At 43.0% G+C, this 22,400-nt stretch overlaps 1 protein-coding gene across 4 annotated transcripts in view; it reads right to left on the reverse strand.

The window, feature by feature from the left end:
- Positions 1-22,400, reverse strand: part of SNX13 (sorting nexin 13) — a 120,136-nt gene that overhangs the window by 83,347 nt on the left and 14,389 nt on the right. For all 4 annotated transcript variants that reach the window (XM_075271417.1, XM_075271415.1, XM_075271416.1 and 1 more), the window contains exon 2: positions 5,478-5,590. In XM_075271417.1, the coding sequence (XP_075127518.1) occupies positions 5,478-5,590 (113 nt within the window). The remainder of the gene's footprint in view (positions 1-5,477; positions 5,591-22,400) is intronic.

A 22,400-nucleotide genomic window follows, 5' to 3' on the forward strand; every position in this document is an offset into this window, starting at 1 on the left:
CCAATATCTAGACATATGATATGCCTGTTAATTAAAATATATGACTTTAAAATATCAATGTCCTGTAACAAAAGCAAAGTTTGAGTTGAAATTAGCGTTTCATATCCTTTCAGATCTAAATAATCCGAAAATAACATTATTATAACAAAGACAAAACAAAAATAAAAAATTTGTTACATAGTGTCATAGGAGCGGGGCTGCATGTGCCCCATCCACTAGCAGCTTGTGCCACCCAAAAGCTGCCCGAACAGCTGATCTGCGCGGGGTCCAGTGACAGATGCTAACAGATCAGACACTGATGACCTATCCTGTTGATAAGTCAGGAACATGAAAACTCGATTTTAAAAAAGATTTCCATCTAAAATGTAAAAATGGTTGAAGTTGAGGGAATCTGTGGGGTCCAAAACACCCCCAAACCAGTAATGGTGCTGAGACGGGGCATTTAATATAGAGAGAGCGAGATGCAACATGGGGCATGGAAGGGGGAAGTCAAAAACATACCTCTGTGACCACAAACCAATGAAGAAATTTAGAAATGTGCATCGAAGGAAGGCCGGATTTGCCAGAAAATAAGGTAACTTTCCAAACAATTAAAAAAAAAAAAAAAAGTCCCTATTATTTTACTGCTGTGCAGTCTGTGTAGTCTCTTCACATAGCTAGCTGTCCTTCGCCCTCTGAAATAAATTAGGCAGTACTCTACTTTTGGCTGCCATGTGCTCAGTGTTAGAGACAGCAAAAGAGGTGGAGAAAGATGTATACAGCAAATCCTTGTGAGGAGGAGAAAAATCATCCAAGTCATCAGGGAAGAGCTGATCACACAGGCTGTATATGGGGGGGGGGGGGGGGAATCACAGCTAAAGACTAAGGAAGACTCTGCCGGGGGAGGTAAAGGGAAGTAACATACACTTCAGAATCAGTGTCTATCAGGAAATAGACAGCTATGTTATTAAAGCTTTATAAAGAGTTTTCCTTAACAGGTCATCTACATCTTATAAGCAGGGGTACAACTCCTGGCACCCCAGAAGAAAAGCAATCCAGTCAGTAACCATATAAAGCAGAATGAGAAGTTTCTGCATGGGTTGATACGGGGTGTGCGTCCCGGGTCATGTGACGTCAGACGTCATTAAACAAGGACGGCAGAGGAGAAGGCAGCGGAGAAGACAGCGTAGGAGCCGGAGACAGGTAAGTAACAGTAGTTTTTTATGTTTTTCTCCCCCTGGGTCTCCGATTATTATACTCTGGGGTCTGAAAAGACCCCAGAGTATAATAATTGTTTATGAGTGTCCACTATGGGGCATAATACTATGTGCAGGGGCCCCTATGGTGGATAATACTGTGTGCAGGGGCCCCTATGGTAGATAATACTGTGTGCAGGGGCCCCTATGGTGGATAATACTATGTGCAGGGGCCCCTATGGTGGATAATACTGTGTGCAGGGGCCCCTATGGTGGATAATACTGTGTGCAGGGGCCCCTATGGGGGATAATACTGTGTGCAGGGGCCCCTATGGGGGATAATACTGTGTGCAGGGGCCCCTATGGGGGGTAATACTGTGTGCAGGGGCCCCTATGGGGGGTAATACTGTGTGCAGGGGCCCCTATGGGGGATAATACTGTGTGCAGGGGCCACCATGGGGCATAATACTGTGTTAAGGGGCCACTATGGGGCATAATACTGTGTGGAGGGGCCACTATGGGACATAATAGAACGCGCAGCAATGCGTAGGAGGCGGGGTCGGTCGAGGTCTTCGGAGTCGGTCGGGGGGGGGGGGGCGGCGGGGGCAGGTCAAAAGTTCGCCACGGGGCCCCGCCATTTCTAGTTACGCCACTGTTATTAATACAACATGCTGATAAAGGGACATGTGACTGTCAATTTTTATGTCAATGGTGACAATATAGCGGCACTTCTGATAATCGAAAAGTAAAAAAAAAAAGCCAACATCTTTGTAAATAAAACATAATTACCAAAAAACTTAGCTACTCCTCTAATCTACATAGATATGTCTATTTTTCTTTTCAGCGATAGGAACAGAAAAATGTATGTCATGGCATCTGTCATGTTCCACACCCATATGCAGAACTCTTTAACCTGTGATTTTTGATGGAACATCCTGATGTGAAATGTGAACATACACCACAGCCTAATGGGCTTGCAAGGGGGAAAATATATATATATATATATATATATATATATATATATATATCCGGAGATCTCTTATTAACCTCACATGCTTCACCCTCCAGGCACCGATAAGACTAGAAATTGAAGAACCATGATAAAGTCCATAGTGTCTGACAAATAAAGCTTTGTACATAGGAAGATACAAGTATGTCTAATAAGTACAGTAATCTGCTTTATAGCTACTGTGGAAACTCTCCCTATATTCCTTCTCTATGTATACAACTAGAGCTTTATGGGCTGTAGTAAATAGTAAGTAATCAGATTGAGACCATTATATTGTATAGTTACTGCGCCCGTACTCCAGAAATACATAAAACAAAGTCTGGTAAATGACTCTGTAAGGAATAAACCGGATCCCTAAATAATAGTACTAATGGTAATAACAATAAGGCTAAGTTCACACACACCCATTAGTACAGCCCTTTGTTCCCATTTGTCATAGTATAAACGCAACGGACCTCAACGGCAACAGAACGACTGATGTAGATGGGGCCCCCTCCACCTGCATTCACTTCAATGTAAAAAAACACGACAGACGCTTTGTTCCGTCATGGTGGTTTACATGTCCAATGGGAATAAAAGTCTTGCACAGAGCAATTGATGGCAGAGAGTCCTGGCTTCTCTATAATGTCTGAAGACCATTCCAATACATGTCAGAAAGCGGACTGCCATATGGACTGCCAGAGTGGGGCCCATTTTTACAGAACTACCTTTTCAAAATGTCTTTAGGCCCAGGGTAGACACGTCTTATAATTCTACTCAATGGTATTCATTAGCTGGAGCCCAAAGGAATACATTAAGTTGTATGTAATATTGTGGTGTGTAGAAGATAACATATAGAGGCTAGATACACCGTGAAGCTAAATAATTCCAATTGTTTGTTTGTATGAACAATTATGCAGTATTTACTTTCAGCAGCTTGAATACACTGTATACCAATACATAGCAAGCTGCAGTATGCCATTTAAAGGGATTCTAGCATTAGCTCTAGCGATTTTTAACTAAGCATATATTTGCATAGCCTTTAGAAGGGCTATTCCACATATACCTTCTGTTTAGTAACACTCTCAGCAGTTTTTGAATTAGCTCGCTTTTATTGATATGCTAATTAGCCAGAACAGAGCGGTGGAAGTTCACTGAGCACCGTTTGCTGGGGGGGAGGTGAGGGCAGGGAGGCTGCTGCTGATGATGATGATGAAGACGACAACTCATGAACCTCCCTGCTCTCACCTTCTCCCCTCCCTGCAGGCAGTGCTCAGTGAACTTCCGCTGCGCCATGCTGGCTAATTAGCATATCAATAAAAGCGGGATAATTCATAAATGGCTGAGAGTGTTACTAAACAGAAGGTATGTGTGGAATAGACTTTCTAAAGAATATACAAATATACACTTAGTTAAAAATCACTAGAGCCAATGATAGAATCCCTTTTATGACAAATTAATCATATAAGCTTTCTGGCAGCTCTTCGCCAGGAATTTTTTGCAGATTCTGATCAATGATTGACAATCCATAATACAAAGACTCAGCAGATTCATAATGTAATATATATGGGGTCCTCAAGACGAAGTGTAGATGGTGAAATGTAACAAATTAGTCAGGCAATATCTTATTAGGAACAGCCACAATGTAGTTTACAGCCACCACTCCCAAATGTCCACATGCACGGATATAGTCCACCGGGCAAAGACAAATTGACTAGACACAAGAAAAAAAAGTTATATCCAGCACACCTGTAATCTTCAGCATAAAACTTAGCTTTTAATGGAAAGAATATGCAAATCTGACTTCCATGATGTAATTAGGAAGCTAGTGTCTCAAGAATGCACACCAATAGAGGGCGCTGGCATTGGTGTGCATTCTTGAGGCACTGACATCCTAATTACATCATGGAAGTTAGATTTGCATATTCTTCCCATGGTCCTTTGCACAGTGGAGCACTCATGGCTTAATAAGACTCCACACACCTAATTGGTGGTCTCTCCCTATGGAGTGACGATATCTTCTCAACCCTTTTAATAGTAAGCATTAATATTCATAAACATTCCTTGATAACATGAGACAGCGAGCATATTCAGACAAAAAGAAAAAATACTTTCACATGGACATACCACACCAACAAAACTCAGCCAAAGATTAGAGGCGTGCTGGATATAACTTTTTTCTTGTGTCTAATATCTTACTAGCTTCACTGAGATTATTACTATTATTAGTCCTAATTATTATTAAATTAATCAATACTTCACTCAGCCAATCAGGCTTTCCTCGTGGTGGAGTCATAAGAAACTGCTCGGAACTGAACCAGTGCTCAAAGTCAAACCCTTACGTATGATAAAAGTGCAACAGTTTTTTGAGGGGGGTTTGTTATCAAGTTTTTGTTGCATTTTAATGGCCACAATAGTTTCATGCTGCATTATTCTATGCAGTAAAAGATGGAAATATGAAGGACTCATTGAATCGGTTTTCCAGGAATAAATTGAAGGTCTATCATTAGGATTAGAGATGAGCAAGTAGTATTCGATCGAAAACCTCGCTCACATAGGAATGCGTGTAAGCGGCCAAACACCAAGGGGTTAAGCGCAGTGACTATTTGATGCGCTTAACCCCTTGCTGTCTGGCCGCTTACACGCATTCCTATTGGAGCAGGGAATTCGATCGAATACTACTAGCTCATCTCTAATTAAGATAGGTCATCAATATCTGAGGGGGTCAGGCATGTGGTCTACGCATGATCGGAAATGTATTATCTTAGTGATGGATACTATACATAATAAGGCCAAGAAAACCCTATAAAAGACTCTTTCCTAAGGCATCCATACAGAAGCTCCAAATTATGAGTTGACATAAGAAAAAGAAAAAAAAAAGTGTAATTCAGTACAAAGCCTATACATTAGGAGAGCTGAGATTTAAAGGGGTTGTCCCTAAAGCATCTCTTTTCAACTATCCACAAAATGAGATTGTAAGTGTCCAATTGCTGGGGGTCCAACCTCTGGGACCCCGCCATCGATTAGGACAATGAGGGTGGTTGGTCTCGCTGTTTAAATTGAGCAGTAGTGTGAATGCTTGTCTAAGTCTATGATGCGGATTCACTTTCACAAACTTGGAGGGCACATGCTCACAGGCTGTTTAAGGGATAAAAGGGGATCCCAATTCTTGCTACTGGTGAAGCTCCCAATGGTGGGACTCCCAGGGATCATACTCTTTGCCTACTGCATCACTGAAACAATATAAAATAGTAAAATTGTACAAGCGGGAGTTCTTCATATAGATTATCCATTTGTAAATTCATATTACTTACCCACCCACGAAGCAGAGGATGTAAAAGGCAAAATAAAATATAGCGAAGGGTCCAAACGTTATGAGGAAGAGCACGCCGCCAAGACTTCCCCAACCCCATATGGAAAGACTGGCCTGGAGCAAAAGAAAAGAACACGATCAATACACATAAAATATGAGCAAAGTAACAAAAAAAAAAATAATAATACTTTGTAAGACTCTCAAAAAAACATTGTGGTTCCTATTTGGAGGCTCGTGAACGAGGAGACAGTAGATGAGAATAGAAAAGTATTTATATTCATCTGCCATCCCATCACTCAGTGACTGTAGGGGGGAGCCCTAATGGATTATTAGCAGATTAATGACTTATTCACTTTACTTGGCCAACAGCTTTACTGCAAATAATACGATAACCAAAAGATGAAGGTGTCCACTTAAATGTGGATCACTTAGAGTAAACCTACTTTAAAGAGGTTAGTCCACAAAGACCGCTCAGACCCCCACATATCAGAAGAACGAGGGGCTTTCATCCCCTGTTCTCTATGGAGCAGTGGTCGGGAAACGTGCGCACAGCTCCATTCATTTCAGTGGGAGCGTGCGGCTATTTTTGGCGCTCCCAGAAACAAACTGCTTTGTAGGAAGACTCCTTTAGGCCGGAATTGCCGCGATTTGACATGGGAAAAATCGTGGTGTTTTACAGTACTTACAGAGTGGATGGGATTCATGTGAATCCCATGTCCACTTTGCGGGAAAAAAAACGCAGCACCGATACGCTGCGCTTTCCAAAACCGGCGCGGTTTTGGAAATCACAGCATGTCAAATTATATCTACGGAAACGCCGGTGGCTTTCCCATAGATATAATGGTAACAGAAAGTCAGTGGAGGAAAACGCTGAACTTTCTGTTTAAAGCAATGCGTTCCAGGCACGGTTTTTCCTGCAGCGCTTTAGCACTGACTCTCCGGCTAAGGCCCCCCCAGCCTTAGTCTAGGCTCCATGACACAGAAACAATGTTTTTTTTGTTGTTGTAGATTTTGCTAGGTTTTTTTTTTAGCCAAAACTAGCAGTGGCCACAAAAGGAATGAGAAATATATAAGAAACAAAGTCTACTTCTCCTTTCTGCTCAATCCACCCCTGACTGTAACAAAAAAAAAAAAAAAAAAAAAAAACAGCAAAATTTGCAACTAAAAAGCTGCTTTTTTGCAACATGGCACTTTAGCTTTTAAAAGGAACCAGTCAGGTCCCATATACTGGTCCCATCAACTGCAGCATCAAGTGCAGACCTTTTCTGCAGGCCCTTCACTAAGCTTTCTGTCACTGACGCTGGGTTCACACCAGCGTTTGGGTCTCCGCTTTCAGTTTCAGTCTTCTGCATGCAGAAGACGGAAACCTGTCATGCCAAGTCTGGCTGTGAGCACCAGTGAGTGTTTTATGCTCGCCGCGGCAAAATATTTTTTTTTTTTAAACTGGACACGTCTGACTCTGTGTCCGGTTAAAGAAAAAAAAAAAAAACGGTTTCGCCGCGGACAGCATGAAATGCTCACGGGCGCTCACGGCTGGACACTTTTCAAACCCATTCAAATGAATGGGTTTGAAAGATGCCAGCAGGTCTCCATCTCCCGTCCAGTTTCGTGCAGGAAACGGAAACCTGCATAATGGAGACCGGGCGCAGATGTGAATGAGCCCTAAGAATCAAGTTATAAGCGTTTAAAACCTAAGGTGGTATTCACACTACTGTCATTACCATTTGTCAGAAAATGTTAACAATGGACAATAAAAGATCCTATTGATTTGAATGGGATTTTTTAGGTCATCTGTTCGTGTCCTTTTTCATCAAATCCGTCCCAGGTCCATTATTTTGGCAGTGATAATCATGTGGGGGTGCAGAATTTTTGGCTCCGTTCAAAAGAACAGACAGATGTGAAGCGTCCATTTGCTTTTTATTTATTTCTTAACATTAATGTCTATAGCTAGCTGACGTATAATGAGTAGTGATATATGTCCATTAGTTCTGTACATGTTCCCAAAGCAGCACAATGTTAAGGTGTCAAAAACAAACTTTTAACTTTTAAGTTAAATGGATCAGTTAATAAAAATGGACACAATAACTTTCATTAGTGACCATTTATTATGTACCCCATCATAACAGACTTATAGTGTGACCCTACCCTTAGATCGACAAAGGCAAATTCACCTTATCTAGTCACAGGGGCGGGAGCAGCTTCATCTAGTCATGCAGTCATTGTGCTAAATAATAACTTGTGCAGTATGAAGGACATGTACCTCACTGCCAGATGTCGCAGCCTGACCCTACCTAAATACTTGCCTCACTGGGTGTGATTCTGTGAGATGACTATGTGACTAGATACAGCTGCCCGGGGCATTGCACATGAAGACAGTGCCCCTGTGATGTTTGTGGTAGCAGAAACTGGAGGATTAAAGTCTGGATTCCTCAGTTATGGCAACTGCAAGAAGACCATACATATAAGCATACTTCAACTGACTTTCCATATATATATATATATATATATATATATATATATATATATATATATATATATATATATATACACATACATACACACACACACACACACACACACACACTGGTCTCTCACTCTGCCAAATCAGTATCCCTGTGCTATGCTGAGGAGGCCCAAAGGACCGAAACAGCGCTGTCCATAGCTGGGAATCTGTTCCTTTTGGAATAGAAATACTAATTTGGCAATAAACTCCGTATCATGTCAGTAGGCTTATTATCTGAGTCATGCATGATGTTAAGGGGGCTGCCCTCTAGAGGGCAGCATACAGAGGGCACTGTCCTCTTAATTACATCCTGGAGAATAGATTTGCAAATTTCTTACCCAGAATCCGTAGCGGAGCAGGAATGACTTAAGTCTCTGTATGTCTATGTAGGCACACACTCTCCCTAATGTGTATGATTATCCCCTGACCTATATATATATATATATATATATATATATATATATATATATATATATATATATACATACATACATACATACATACACATTTATAGCGCTGTCAGCCTTTCTGAAGGTCAAAACACCCGACAGATTCCCTTTACGTGGGTACATATTGAAGCCTCACAAATTCTCCTGCGGTTCTATTGAATTTGCTCTCTCGCTACTTGGTAAAATCTCAGCCTGTAAATGTATTGTTTGGTTAAGCTACAAGTTGTGAACATTCATAAAGAGGACGGTTTTTCAGCAGCTCCGAGAGAACTAACAAAGCTCATTAGACTCGTTCCATTAGATTCCGCCGCACGCTCACTTAAAAGATCATTAGGCGGCCGAATAGTCTGAGCACAATCTCATTTTCTTACAATAATGTCTGAACATTTTACATTCAGCTGCTTTGCAGTTACATCCAGATCTTCACCACCGTCCCATATTAAAGGGATTACTTGTGCATAATAACCAGCATCCATCCCAAGCCATTGTGAGATATCCAAGCACTGTACTACAGCTGCCTCCATTACACCCAATGAAATGACTGAAGTGCATGCTGCCCGACCCCTGCCCCATAATCATGTACAGAAAATAAAAAATCTACATCTATAAGAAAATTAAGTTTAAGTGATCTATAAACCAGCTATATATGGTATTAAAGGCATGATTCACTTTGCTAATATATATGGCCTATAATGGATCTGTGAGAGTCCAACACCCATGACCCCCACACATAACAGCTGCACTGTGAGGGGTGGCCCCAGTAATGTTTACATGCCACAAGCAGAGCTGCTCACTCACAGTGCAAAGTATAGAGGTGGCTACTGCAGCGTTGCCCTATAGACAACATTGGGGCAGCGCTGCAGTACCTAAAGCTCCTCCTGACAGTCTGTCCGCAGCGCTGTACTGTGAGGGGGGAGTTTCTTACCGCCCAGCCATGACGCTGAGTGATGAGGAATGCCCCCCCCCCCCCCCTTCAATACTAGTCTATGGACAAGTACTACCAGGAGGAGGGGGCCGTTCCTCACTGCTCAGCATCATCGCTCCCTCCTATCATGAGGGGCATTCCCCATTACACTGTGAGGAACGCCCTTCTGATGGTGAAGAACTCTCAGGAAATGCACCACTATCTCTTCTCATGGGGTACAGAACAGGAAAACTGACAGTGCGCCGAATTCAGCGCACTGTCGGCTTTCTTGCGGTATATAAAACCGCATTTGCCAGAGGACATGAAAGGACCGCTTTAATAGTGGAAGGGGTCTTATATGCAGGATCCTCTCTTGGCTAGAATGGAGAGAAGGTACCAAGTATATCACAGTTTTGACCTGTTCCGGCCTGCATTACACAGATCTGTATGGGTACCGGGTAATGCTTCATTTCCCTGTGGTGCTGGAGGGAAACTATAGACATACTGCCAGGTCTCCGCACAGATCACAGCTGTTTGCTAAATGTGCCAGCAGGGAGATACTTTGTTACCAAAAAAGAAGCATGGACACACGTGGACAGAATTGGTGTTCCCTCTCGTTTAATAAAAGAAAAAACACAATGGTCACAGAAATAACTTGAATCTGACAAAAGTAATAATAGATAAAAATTCTATGAAAATTAACAAATGAAAGTCAGACATTGCTTTTTGCTTCAAATTTTTTCTTTTTTTTAAATAAAACTCATGAAACAGGCCTGGACAGAAAAGCAGGACTGGTCATTAGAGATGAGCGAGTACTGTTCAGATCAGCCGATCAGCCGATCCGAACAGCGCGCCCGCATAGAAATGAATGGATGTAGCCGGCACGCGGGGGGTTAAGCGGCCGGCCACCGTCAAAGCGGAAGTACCAGGTGAATCCATTCATTTCTATGGTGCGTGCTGTTCGGATCGGCTGATCCGAACAGTACTCGCTCATCTCTACTGGTCATGTAACGCACAGTCGGAGAGGGAGAAACGCAAAACTTTTGTCCCCCATCAGTACTATGAGAATGCATGCATCGGTCCGGGGGGGGGGGGGGGGGATAGGTTACCAATTTTTATGATGCAGTGAGTGCACTGGCCAAATATACTGTTCCCCCACACTGACCCTTTAAAATGTCAACATGGCCAGTGTTTAACCCTCACTGGACACAGAACCAGATGAGGAATGTGTTAGCAATGGCAATAAGACGCGAATGCCTTATTCAATAAAGTGTGTCCTGTTGGTGCCTGCAAAAAACCAGACCATTATTCATTTATGTGATAGTCCTTGCAAGGTCTGTCTCTGCTGCTCATCCCTTATTTATTTCCATAGGTTACATTTTTTTCTTCCTGATCTCACTTGTATTTCATTACCTCCTAGCAATGGATCAAGAAAACCGCCCAATATACAGAGATGGTGTTCGTGCACCGCCCCTTGTTTCTATATACGTAGTGACTTAGAATATAGAACAAATGACAGGATCGCATCTTTCCACGCAAGGATAACAAAGACCTAAATACCCCTACATACGTAATACCCCTACATACTATAAGGTGTCCGTGTACTGTTCGCTGGAGACACAGACAGATGTGGAAACCCTACAAAATTCTAGAGGAAAACCAGATGTATACAGATGTGATTTATCCTCCTCTGAATAAGCCATAACCTGCACGGCTGACCATCGCAGTGTCTGGATGAAAGTAAATAGATGGCAGGTAAGCATTAGTCATAGGCAGGGAATAGCGCTGTCACATTATTATTCCCATGACAACATAAAATACACACAATATTTAGTACAAAGACAACAAACAGCTGTTAGTAAATGGCCTGTGTATGGGGGTGGGTGGATATTTGTAAGGCTCCGCACCCTGTGTGTTACATTGTAGCATTAGGTGCGGTAAACTAACAAAAACATCTCCCTCCTACACAGCGGCTCCTGTACGGAGATTTGGAGACATGCTAGTCTGACTAATACGCTGTAACAGACTCGCTATTCACAGTCACCGGGGACTTGTCAGTACTGTAGACCTGTGATTATAGAAGACAACCAAGTAACTGCGCCCGAGGCACGAAAGCCAGAGCAGACATACAGGGGAGCTCCGACTACAGCCCATATGGTCCTCCTTGTATCGTTACATCCTCGCTATCCTTCTAGAATACCAGATTTCAGCTCCAATAGTCCTTAGGATACTGTATGTAATGTCTGTCCTTTAGCCACAGTATAGAGAATAGAGAAGAATTCTTTTAGTGGGGTCTCGTGTTTCGCCACAGTCATGTGTGGTCACCTTATGTGGTGTAAAGGCTGGGGGCACATGGCGTTACCTAGGGTTGTGTAATTAATCAGATTAATTCAATTAATTTTCCATTTCAAAGAATCGCGATACTGATTTTCAACAGAATCATGAAATTGCTGTTAGACCTGGTTCATATCTGCTTTCGGGGAGTCCAGTCTGCATGGGGACCCCCGAATGGAAACCTATACGCATTAAAAAGCAGTTACCTTCAGGAAACCCATGGACCCCATAGACTATAATGGGGTTCATGTGGTTTCTGCACGAAACATGCGGAAAGAAAAGTCCTGCAAGCAGCACTTTTCTCTCCACATGTTTCATGCGGAAACCACAAGGACCGCATTATAGTCTATGGGGTCCATGGGTTTCCTGAAGGTAACCGCTTTTTAATGCGTATAGGTTTCCATTTGGATAAGGGGGTTGTCTCCAAGCAGACTCTCCGAACGGTAACCTGAACGCAGATGTAAACCGGGCCTTAGTCCTGCCCCAGAGTCTATTATCTCCCATGCAGGCTTCCTCCCCCGCTGTAAACTATGATCCCCAGTCACCTCACTGTAGTCAGTAGATGGGTGGTAGGATGGAGAAGCCCGGATCATATATATCAAACACCTTCTCCTAGCTTACTGACCCTTAAGTTTCTTCTACAAAAAAAATAAATAAATAAGGCCCCAAGGGATGACCCGCAGCTATAAAGCACTGTTGGAAAAACCACAGCAGGAACGCATTGCTTTAAACAGAAAGTTCACAGAGTTTTCCTCCGCTGACTTTTTGTTACAATTATATCTACAGGGAAGCTGCTGGCGTTTCCGTACATATAATTGACATTCAGCGATTTCTAAAACTGCGCCGGTTTTGGAAATCGCAGTGTGTCCGCACTGCGGTTTTTACCGCAAAGTGGGCATGGGATTTGCAAGAATCCCATCAACTTTGCAGTTACTGTAAAACGCCGCGATTTTTCCTGCTTCGTTTCCAACCCGTGGGACCACGGCCTAAGTCTGAAAAAAAAAAAATTTAAGTTTTAATTTTGGCAATAATCTCCTAGCCCTGGTGTCACCCGAACTTTCAAGATTGGCATAGCCACTAATAACATTGCCAAAATTAAAGCTGAAACAAGACAGCAAAACTAAAATGTAGCTGGTAAATCCCCCAACTATGAAGCCATGAATGACTGCAGTAGGGGCTCCACTTACGCAAGCAGGTGCAGTTCGCTCCTGTAGTTCTATGGAGTACAGAGTGTACTGCTCCTGCTCGCGTAAGCGGCCACAAAAAAAATGCCCCCCCGCATGTGAAGTCGGCTCTGGCAGAGCTAACTTGCGCATGCGTTGGCGGTGCTGGAGAGAGTTTTCTCGCAGGATTGGGGACGCCCCCAGTGCTGTTTGAGCGCTGTGGCCCGCTCCCCGTGCTGCGAGAGAACTCATTTGCATACCAACAAAAAACGGGATTTCAAGAGAAGTGTGGCGCGAAGAAGACATCGAAAGGTAAGAATAGCTTTCTTAAGGCTATTCCAACGTGTGAGAGAAAAAAAAAAAAAACGTGTTTGAATGATAGGATCCCTTTAACCCTTTCGCTGCCAGGCACGTACACTGTACGTGCTCCCAAGGTGGCACTTCAGTAGCGGAGGACGTACTTAGTACGTCCTCCCTACTAATGCCGATATCTCTGGACTGCATCAACATATCTTGATGCTTTAAAATGCATTTTAAAGAAGAGACTATCATCTTTAAAATGATACCAGGGACTTGATGATTATACTTACAGTCTTGGAGCCATTCACTGTTGAAAACACTATCTGGCATTGAGATCCAACTGCAGATCTCAATTCCCGACAGCGTTTCAACAGTGAATTACTCCAAAACTGTACATCCAATCATCGAGTTCTTGATATCATTTTAAAGATGAGACTTTAAAATGCAAATGAAAGCATCAAGATATGTTGATGCAGTCCAAAGATCTAGAGCTCCAAAGTGTCCCCCCTCCTCCTGTCTAAGCAAGCAATTTGCGATCTAACAAGAAAGGAAGAGGGACACGGAGCAGTGCAGCAGAGAGAAAGAGAGAGAGAAACGATCTGACTCTCTGCATAACTTGTATGTGACAGCAGGAGGGGGGTGGCAGGGACTCTATTGTCCCTATTAACCCTTCTCCTGCCAATCAGAGCGTATACTATACATTTGTCTCTGATTGTCACATACAGTTATAATGTAATTCCCACCTGAGCTTTACTAGTGGGGTATTCTTATGTTATACCTCCTGAACATAACCAGGAAGTTTGTTGGCACTGTGGCCCAGACGTTTACCATTGTCCAGGTCGCAAGCCAAAAAAAAAAAAGTCGCACCAAACACTTACACAACATATACATAAAGTCGCAAATAAAGTTTACATTTCACCCAATCCCTGTCCTGTCTATACCTGAGCTTTCTACAGTAAAATACGTCTCTAGTGATGTCCGTTACATGCTAAAATAATAGTAATAACGATTATCACTAGAGATGAACGTATAGATTGCTAAAATTGGCGCATTTCTGCGATTTTTTAACACCCGCCCCTGTAAATATATACATGTGTGGTATGTATGAACTCCTCACATATTGCAGTTTTATGGACAGTACATTATGTTTGCAGAAAGGGATTTCTTGAGCCGCACTTTAGTGGCAAATTTGATTTTTTGCGCAATTTTTGCTAGCAATCTCTGTTTGCGGCAAAGTTAAATTGTGTTTTTACATACGGTATGCTGTGTACTCTGAAAAAAAGTTAGATTTTGGTATCACAGTCACCGTTTGGTAGGTGCAGTATAGCTTTTTAACATATTAGTGAACAACAGCAAAATCCTGCTTGTCTTCTGTATTTGTGTTTTTGGGAGTCCGAGCTCTTGTTGTAGTTGATGTTTGCGGTACATATAGTATATATACACATTGTATACACCATAAGCTATTATTTTAAAAGTATTTTGTATATGAATGTGAGATTGAACATGAGTTTTAGGTGCAAATATGTGTTTTAGCGTATTTTTTCAAAAAATTATTTGTGTTGGTCGCAAAGTTGCATGAAGGTGGATGTGGCTATCGATGACCCATTAAGACATTTGTAATCTTCAGGTTGTCTACTTTCAAAAAATATATATGGTTTAGGGGTTCACTTACTTTTCATGGTGTGTAATCCCTACATTTTATAGGATGATACTTTTTTAACATTTCCAGCTTCAAAGCAGAATTTTGTACCTTCCAGTTCTAGTGATTGTCTGAAGACACGTGCATGCAGGTTCAGGCCATAGTGATATGTATGAACTCTGCACATGTTGAACTCTTATTTTTAGGAGGTTTGGTGCATTTAATTTTTTGTTTGGTTTCCGCTTTTAACAACTAATATACATTTATTTGCATTTTTTCATAAAACATTCACTTTAAATCAAAATTGCATGAAGGTGCCTGTTCTTATACAGTACCAAGTGGCATTCTGACAATGCTGCAGGTGTCTACTTTAAGAAAATATATAAGTATGGGGGGGTTGGATGCTCTTTTAATGTTGCAAATTAGGTTTGATTTGTCCATCTCAAAACTGTGAAAATTGCTCTGGCTACTGGAGGTGCAAAATTTCCAGAGACCCTTGGCAGCGAAAAGGTTAATGAACATGTGACCGAAAATGCATCATTGCCGCGCCGCAGGTAGACCGAGATGACGGTTTTCTATCCCTCGTTACGCCATGTGAATGGAGAAATGAAGAAGAGAAAGCGCTTTAATGGGAAATCAGTTTAATCACTGTTACTTATTTACAAGAATTGCACCAAGTGCTGTCCCCCTGCCTCGATGAAAGCAGTGCAATGCCGGGAGATGGACTGGTGCACCCGTTCACAGACTCCTGGCATGGCCCTCACCGCGATGAACGCAGCCTGGATGTGGTTCATGTGCTCTTCGCAGGTTGGCACAGGTGTTGAGTCCACAACGGATTTGACATGTCACCATGTGAATCGATGCATGGCTTATGTCAACAAAATGCCTGAAAGCGAATCCGCCTACATTTACTGTTTCGGTCTACCTGCAGCGCCACCACGGTGCATTTCTGGTCACATGTTCATTAATAAAAAAAAAAAAAAAAAAACGCTTCATACACCGGCTAAAGTCCACCCTTTCATTTTGTATACTTATTTTCCGGACACCCTGTATATACAGTGTAGTTATCTCTACAACATCACAATCTCAGCAGGTCCACTTATACTTTTTTCCTGCCTGTAGCATTTTTGACCGTACATGTAACACATGAAGCGTGTTGTAAGATTTACATAACATTCCCTTTGGCCGAGACGTCGTCATCAGACATGAGAAAAAAGGAAGCGACTACAGAAGAAAACCGCTGCTGTACGATATGCTGGCTGCTTCATGCTTCACTTCACTGAGGGGGTTAAATAAAGAGAGACTTCCAAAAACAATGTACACTGCGAGACTTGTGAAAGCAAGTGACAAACTGACTTCTGAAAATATCTTTACGCTTACAAAGTGCTTCGTAGCGAAAATAATACCGAGGTGTCAGAATGTAGAGAGTCATTACTTAACCCTCACACAACCCCGGGGAACCACAAGGCTGACATTACACGTTCAGATCATTTCATGGAACATATCTGAAAAATTACCCATTTATCTGCGGCCGACCAAATAGGAGCAAGCGGCTGTCAGATACCTCAAGCTTATCCATCCCCGACCATTGGAGAACAAAAGTATTGGAAATTCGTAATACCCCATCCAACCTTATCTGGTGAGGAAAAGCCAGAGGCCCTCAGACACAAATGGTGGTCACCTGGTCATGTCTATTAAAGCGTACGATGGTGATAGGGAGGACCGGTCACCAGATGTGCAATGCCCAATGACATCCCTTACCATTATACGTTACGGGTGCTGCCACCCTTTTCGGTATTTTGTTCATCCAGCCGGACTGACTGTAACGGGATCCATTGACTATCTGTTATGATGCTATTTTGACAGAGGATTCACTAAAGTCCACCATACAGGACTTCTTTCCTTCTCAATTTTAGATGGACCCTGCAACGGAGGCTCCTCACAGACCCTCCGACACAAAGGTGAACGTCCTCATACACAGAGGTGCAACAAAGACTTGCCTGATGAGCCATAGCTAGGCAGACGTAGGCAAACACATTTCATTCCAACTGGCCATACACATAGAGTAACACTGGGCGAAAGACAATCTGGGACCAACTGCGAACCAGCGACCATCTGGCTAAAATTTTAAACCATGGCTTTCCTCTTTCCATGTGATGACAGTCACTAGTTAGCTAAAAACTAATCGATTGTTGACAACAAGGTTGGAACACCATTTACACATGTAATCCCCCAACCCCAAATCAGGGGTATTCAGGTTCAGCCTCTTCAGTTCTGGTGACTATGTGGAAATATATGTCTATAGATCTAGGCATAAGTGACTGTGTGAACTCTGCACATAGTGAACTTTTATATATAGGAAGTAATGGGTGTCTCAAGCTCTTTGGGTCAGACAGTCACAGACAGAACATTTTATTCAATTTTTTGAAAAATATTTTTAATTTTTGAAAAAAAAATTGTTTCCATCTCCATGATGTCCTGCTTCACCAGTTCTAAGTCTCTACTTAGTATACCTAGCGGCACAACATACATTCAGATGTCACATGACTAACAGCGCTGCGGCACGATTGGTGGCATGGCTGAATTAAAGGGGCATGCCCTATCCTGTGTCACATTACTGATGTTATGACCATTGGGTCTCCGAGCAATCAGGGGAATTAAGGGGACTGAAAATCCCGCAAGCCGTGTGTGTAAATTACACGCCAGTATATTTGTGTAGCCAGCGCTGCATTTACTACTATGAGACGGTCAGTGCAGTCTCCAGCAGCCCCACAAAAAAGAATGGTGCACCAGGAACCCAACGTCCAGCCCCCAATGATGTAATATTTGTCCCCCAACCTATTGATGGGGGGGGAAGGGGGGAATTGGGGACAACGCTTTTAATGTTACTAAATGGTAACTGCTGTGTTAATGCTGCAGATAGCGCCCATTCACTATAGCGCTATTAGGGTAAGTTCACACGGGGTTTTTTGGATCAGAACCTGATGTGGAGGCCGCCTCAGGTTCCGATCCAAAAACCGGGTAGCCGCGACTGAGCCGGTGCACCATATCGGCAATGAAAGGGCCTAGTCCAGAGGAGGGAGTTTCTTCAGGCCGAATCGTGAGGCAACTCTGCCTGAAGAATGAGCTTCTCGCTTCTTTTTTTCCGGGAGTCGGAAGAAACGGCTCCTAGAAAAAAAGACCTGAGTAGCTCCCATTGATTTCAATGGGAGCCGTCTTTTTGGTCAGGGTTTTGAGGCGGATACGGCCTCAAAATTCTGACCAAAAAAAACTCTGTGTGACCTTACCCTTACAGTGGCTGTTTTTACTCCAGTTAACGCATCTGCTGCTTTTTTTTTTTATACTGGTGAAAATGACTAACTCATCAAAAATGGAAAATGTGTGCGTGGTTTCAAAACACAGAACAAGAAGAAGAGAAAAACGTAAATCAAAAGAGCGGACATGAATAGAGCCCGAGAGACCGCACAGTCTTATTCTTAACTGAAATCAGTGGACGAAAAAGTTGGTTTGCGGGAATTTTTTATCCTCTGATCGCTGACACATCTGCAATACATCATGAGACATAGATGTGTAGGGTTTCTCTGTTAATTTTTTATTTATTTTTTTGAGGGGGGGGGGGGGGGACAAAGAATCTATTTTTCCTGCATTTTTTTTTCTGTAATGAAATCAATAAGAACCCGCCTGAATGAATAAAAAACTGGTTGTGGGCCCAGAATCCTCACACTGCCTGGGGCCCATAATGACCTATTGCAGCAAGTGGTTACAGTTTTCTCCTTACAGGTATCTAAAAAAAAAAAAAAAAAAAAAAGAAGCAGAAATCCAGTAGGTTACACATCTAGAATCTGCTTCATCATGATTTACAAGTGACAAGTCAGCATGTTACACAGAAATAAATAAGAGATCAGCTGACCGAGTGAGCAGAGTAGCGGTGATATAGTCAGTGGCCCCATACGGGTGTTTACAAGCTGATCTCTGGGCATTTATCAGGTGGTTGTGAGAAGAAAATCAATACAAAGTGCACAAAAGCCCAATAATATAATGGAAAAAACAGATCACAGCACTAAACTAAACTACGTGCAGATGTGGAGGAGGCTAGAAGATGAAGTACAGCGGACATTACATTGCTAACACCCTCCCTCACAAACTATTACAAAACCCATGCACATCAGGAGTCTCGGCCTGTAGACTAAACACTTCAGGATCTGTTCACACTAGACGACACAAACTCCCACCACAAAACACTTACATGGCAATTTTCTCAATACCATTTAGGGTAAGTTCACACGGGGCAAGAAAGGGCGGAATTTAGCGCGGAATCCACCTCAAAATCCGTCCCCCCTCACAACAGAGGTTTATGTAGACCGCTAGCGATCTTTTTTGCTCTAGCAGTTTGTTCCCGCTTGCGAAAAAAGTAGTGAGCTGCCCTTTCTTCAGGCGGATGACAAGACACGTCTGCGTCAAGGCAATCCCTCCGGACAAGGCAATCCCTCCGGAGTAGGCCCATTCATTTGGGCCTACTCCAGAGCGGGAAGATGCATCTGTCGGAAGTCGCAACAGGCGCATTTTGGTCCTGATCCTGACGCGCTTCTCGCGTCAAAAATCAGGATCATAATACACAGTCAGTAGCCCGTGTGACCTAGGCCTAAGAAAGTTAAAAAAAAACAAAAAAAAAACAGTCTGTATCCTAAAGGTGAAAGTTTGTGAGTTTGGATGTATGTGGGTTTGTGTGTTTGGATGTTTGTTCCTCAATCACGCAAAACCACTCCACCGATATGGCTGAAATTTTCCACAAACATAGTTACTACACTCGATTGCGCAATAGGCTACTTTTCGTCACAATAGCTCACATACGTTTTTCCCAGACCCCCAGAAAACTAAAACTCACATCACTATCTCTGCAATCACATACACTTTGGACCATAGCAAGGCACACGTGCCAAGAGTGGCACTCCTGCCATATTTCACTGGCACACCAGCAGCACAGGACCTGCAAGAGTTAAATGAAGTCCGAGAGTCCCTTCAGTGCTCTGCTAGAGCTGAGGCATAAGGACACTCCCCTTTGAGAGGGGTGCAGGAAACCCAGGGGGTGGAGCTTAATCGCTCAGGTCTCTGCCTGCTATAGTGATAGCTCCTGCTGTCTGCATCATGCAAAGATTCCCCGAAGCAAGGAGGACAGGAAGCTGCTAGCAAAGTGAAACTGAAAAACACACAGGTACATAGGATTACTGTTCTCATTAATGTCAGGCATTTGGGGTTATTAGTTTAGTCTTAGTAACTCCATGTGCCTCACATTAATAGGAATAAACCCCATCATGTCCCTCATATTAACCCCTGTGTGCCTCATATAAAGGTTACTAATATGTGAGACATGGAGGTACTAATAAAAGACCTCAGTAATGAAGATACTTAATTATTACCTCCAAGTCTCTCACATATCAGTAACTCTTACACAAGGGTTAATGTGAGGGACATGATGGGGTTAATTGCTATTAATAAGAGGCACATGGAGTTACTAAACTGTCATGCACAGGGCCAGACTTTATGTTGCTTGCTCAAGAGTATCCTGTGGCCAAAACTTACATGTACTGGCGGAAAATAACAAATCGTACAATGTCGTATATCGAAGTATATTCACTTGAAATACCTCTGTCCCAAAGACACTATGTCCAGTTTCTCAGAACACCGTATAGCAGCTGAAATACAAATTACATTCAACACAAAAGTCTCATGTGCTCTCAGAATTACAGCAAAAACAAGATACACAGTTACATTTCATATCCCATACCTTATACACAGTACGAAAACCTTACCCGTGCCTGCTTACCCAGTTCTACAATCACTACAGACGAAGTCGCGGGTACCAGCTAGTATGTAAATATATACAAAAATGAATGCACTCCTTACAAGGGAACAAATTATTCCCATAAATGGGTGCCAAAAAGTATTTGGGGAGTGCACTGGTCAGCCATCCATGACTTGACTAACCACCTTCCTTCTATAGATTTACCCGAGTGTCTCCAGAGAGGAATAGTTGCAAACTAAACATGGTCAGAAGACGTACAATTTGTGATTCTGACTTTGCTTTCTGGTCATGGCGACTTTTCCTTTTTTCTCATTTAGCAGGAAAGCCCCCTCGAGACCTCACCCAAAATAACAGGTTAATTGTCAAGGAACTAATTTTATCCATCAAGAACCACAAGTTAAGACAGATCTGAACGCAAGTGATGAAACAATCTCAAGATCAGACTCCAGATATAATCACAAAACGGAAAAATAAGGGAGATTTATCCCGACTTGTACGCCATGTTTCTGGTGTGCAGACCATGAAACAGTCCCAAATCTTAGTGCCAACCTTTTTGAGTAAAAAAGTAAGGCTTTTTCACCTTTTCAGTGCCTTCAGGGTTGGGATTAGGTGGGTGACGGTTGGAGGCACCGCTGCCCCTCCGCAGACTGATGACCATTTATGGCAGTTTACTGCTTTAATTGATCCAAAAATTCTGCCACTTACAAGCGGGTGTAGATTTCTGTGCAGGCCGATTGCCCTGTGAAGAGTGCACCCAATCTATGATATGGCATACACTGACCCATTCTTTTCTATGGCCACATATACTTGACCGTGATTTTCACAGTCCCATGTGTGGGCCGACAGTCTGGGCTGCATCAGGTCCTATTCTGTTTTTATGTAGATTGTGAGTCCCATATAGGGATCGCAATGTATGTTTTTCCTATTAGTATGTCTTTGTAGAATGAGAGGAAAGCCATGCAAACACGTGAAGAACATACAAACTTCTTGCAGATGTTCCTGGCAGGATTCGAACCCAGGACTCCAGCGCTGCAAGGCTGCAGTGCTAACCACTGAGCCACTGTGTTGCCCCAGGACAGGTCCTATTCTTGTCCTATTTTGTGGCCCATCCTTCCGTGGCTCCTATTAATTTATTGAAAGGAGCCACGGAAACACTGCTCATGAACGGATGACACACGGGGTCATCCCCGTGTCCCCTGTGTGTAGCCTGTGCTTTTAAAGGGATCCTATCTTTCAAACAAATTTTTTTTCTAACATGTAGGAATAGCCTTAAAAAAAGCTATTCTTCTCCTACCTTTTGTTGTCTTCTCTGTACCGCCGTTCGCCTACAATCCCGGGTTTTTGTCGGTATGAAAAAGAGTTCTTTCGCAGCACTGGGGGCGGGCCCTAGCGCTCAAACAGCACTGGGGCGGCCCCAATGCTGCAAGAGAACTATCCAGCGCCGCCTCTATCTTCGACTGGAACGAGGTCTTCACCGTGTCTTCTTACTTCTACGCCTCGGGCCTAAGGCAAGCCGACCGCGCACGCTCGCAGCCACAAGAAAAATGGCCGCTTACACAGTATTGGAAGCGGCCATTTTCTCATGGCCGGCGGGCATGCGCAGTCGGCTTGCCCTAGGCCCGAGGCCTAGAAGTAAGAAGACGCTGCCGGAAGAAGACCTTGTTCCAGAAGAAGATGGATGCGGCGCTGGATAGTTCTCTGGCAGCATTGGGGACAACCCCAGTGCTGTTTGAGCACTAGGACCCACCCCCTGCGCTATGAAAGAACTCATTTACATACCGAGAAAAAACAAAATTTCAAGCGAAGGGCGGCGCAGAGAAGACAACGAA

This window comes from Leptodactylus fuscus, chromosome 4, assembly GCF_031893055.1.
Source record: "Leptodactylus fuscus isolate aLepFus1 chromosome 4, aLepFus1.hap2, whole genome shotgun sequence".
Lineage (NCBI taxonomy): Eukaryota > Metazoa > Chordata > Amphibia > Anura > Leptodactylidae > Leptodactylus > Leptodactylus fuscus.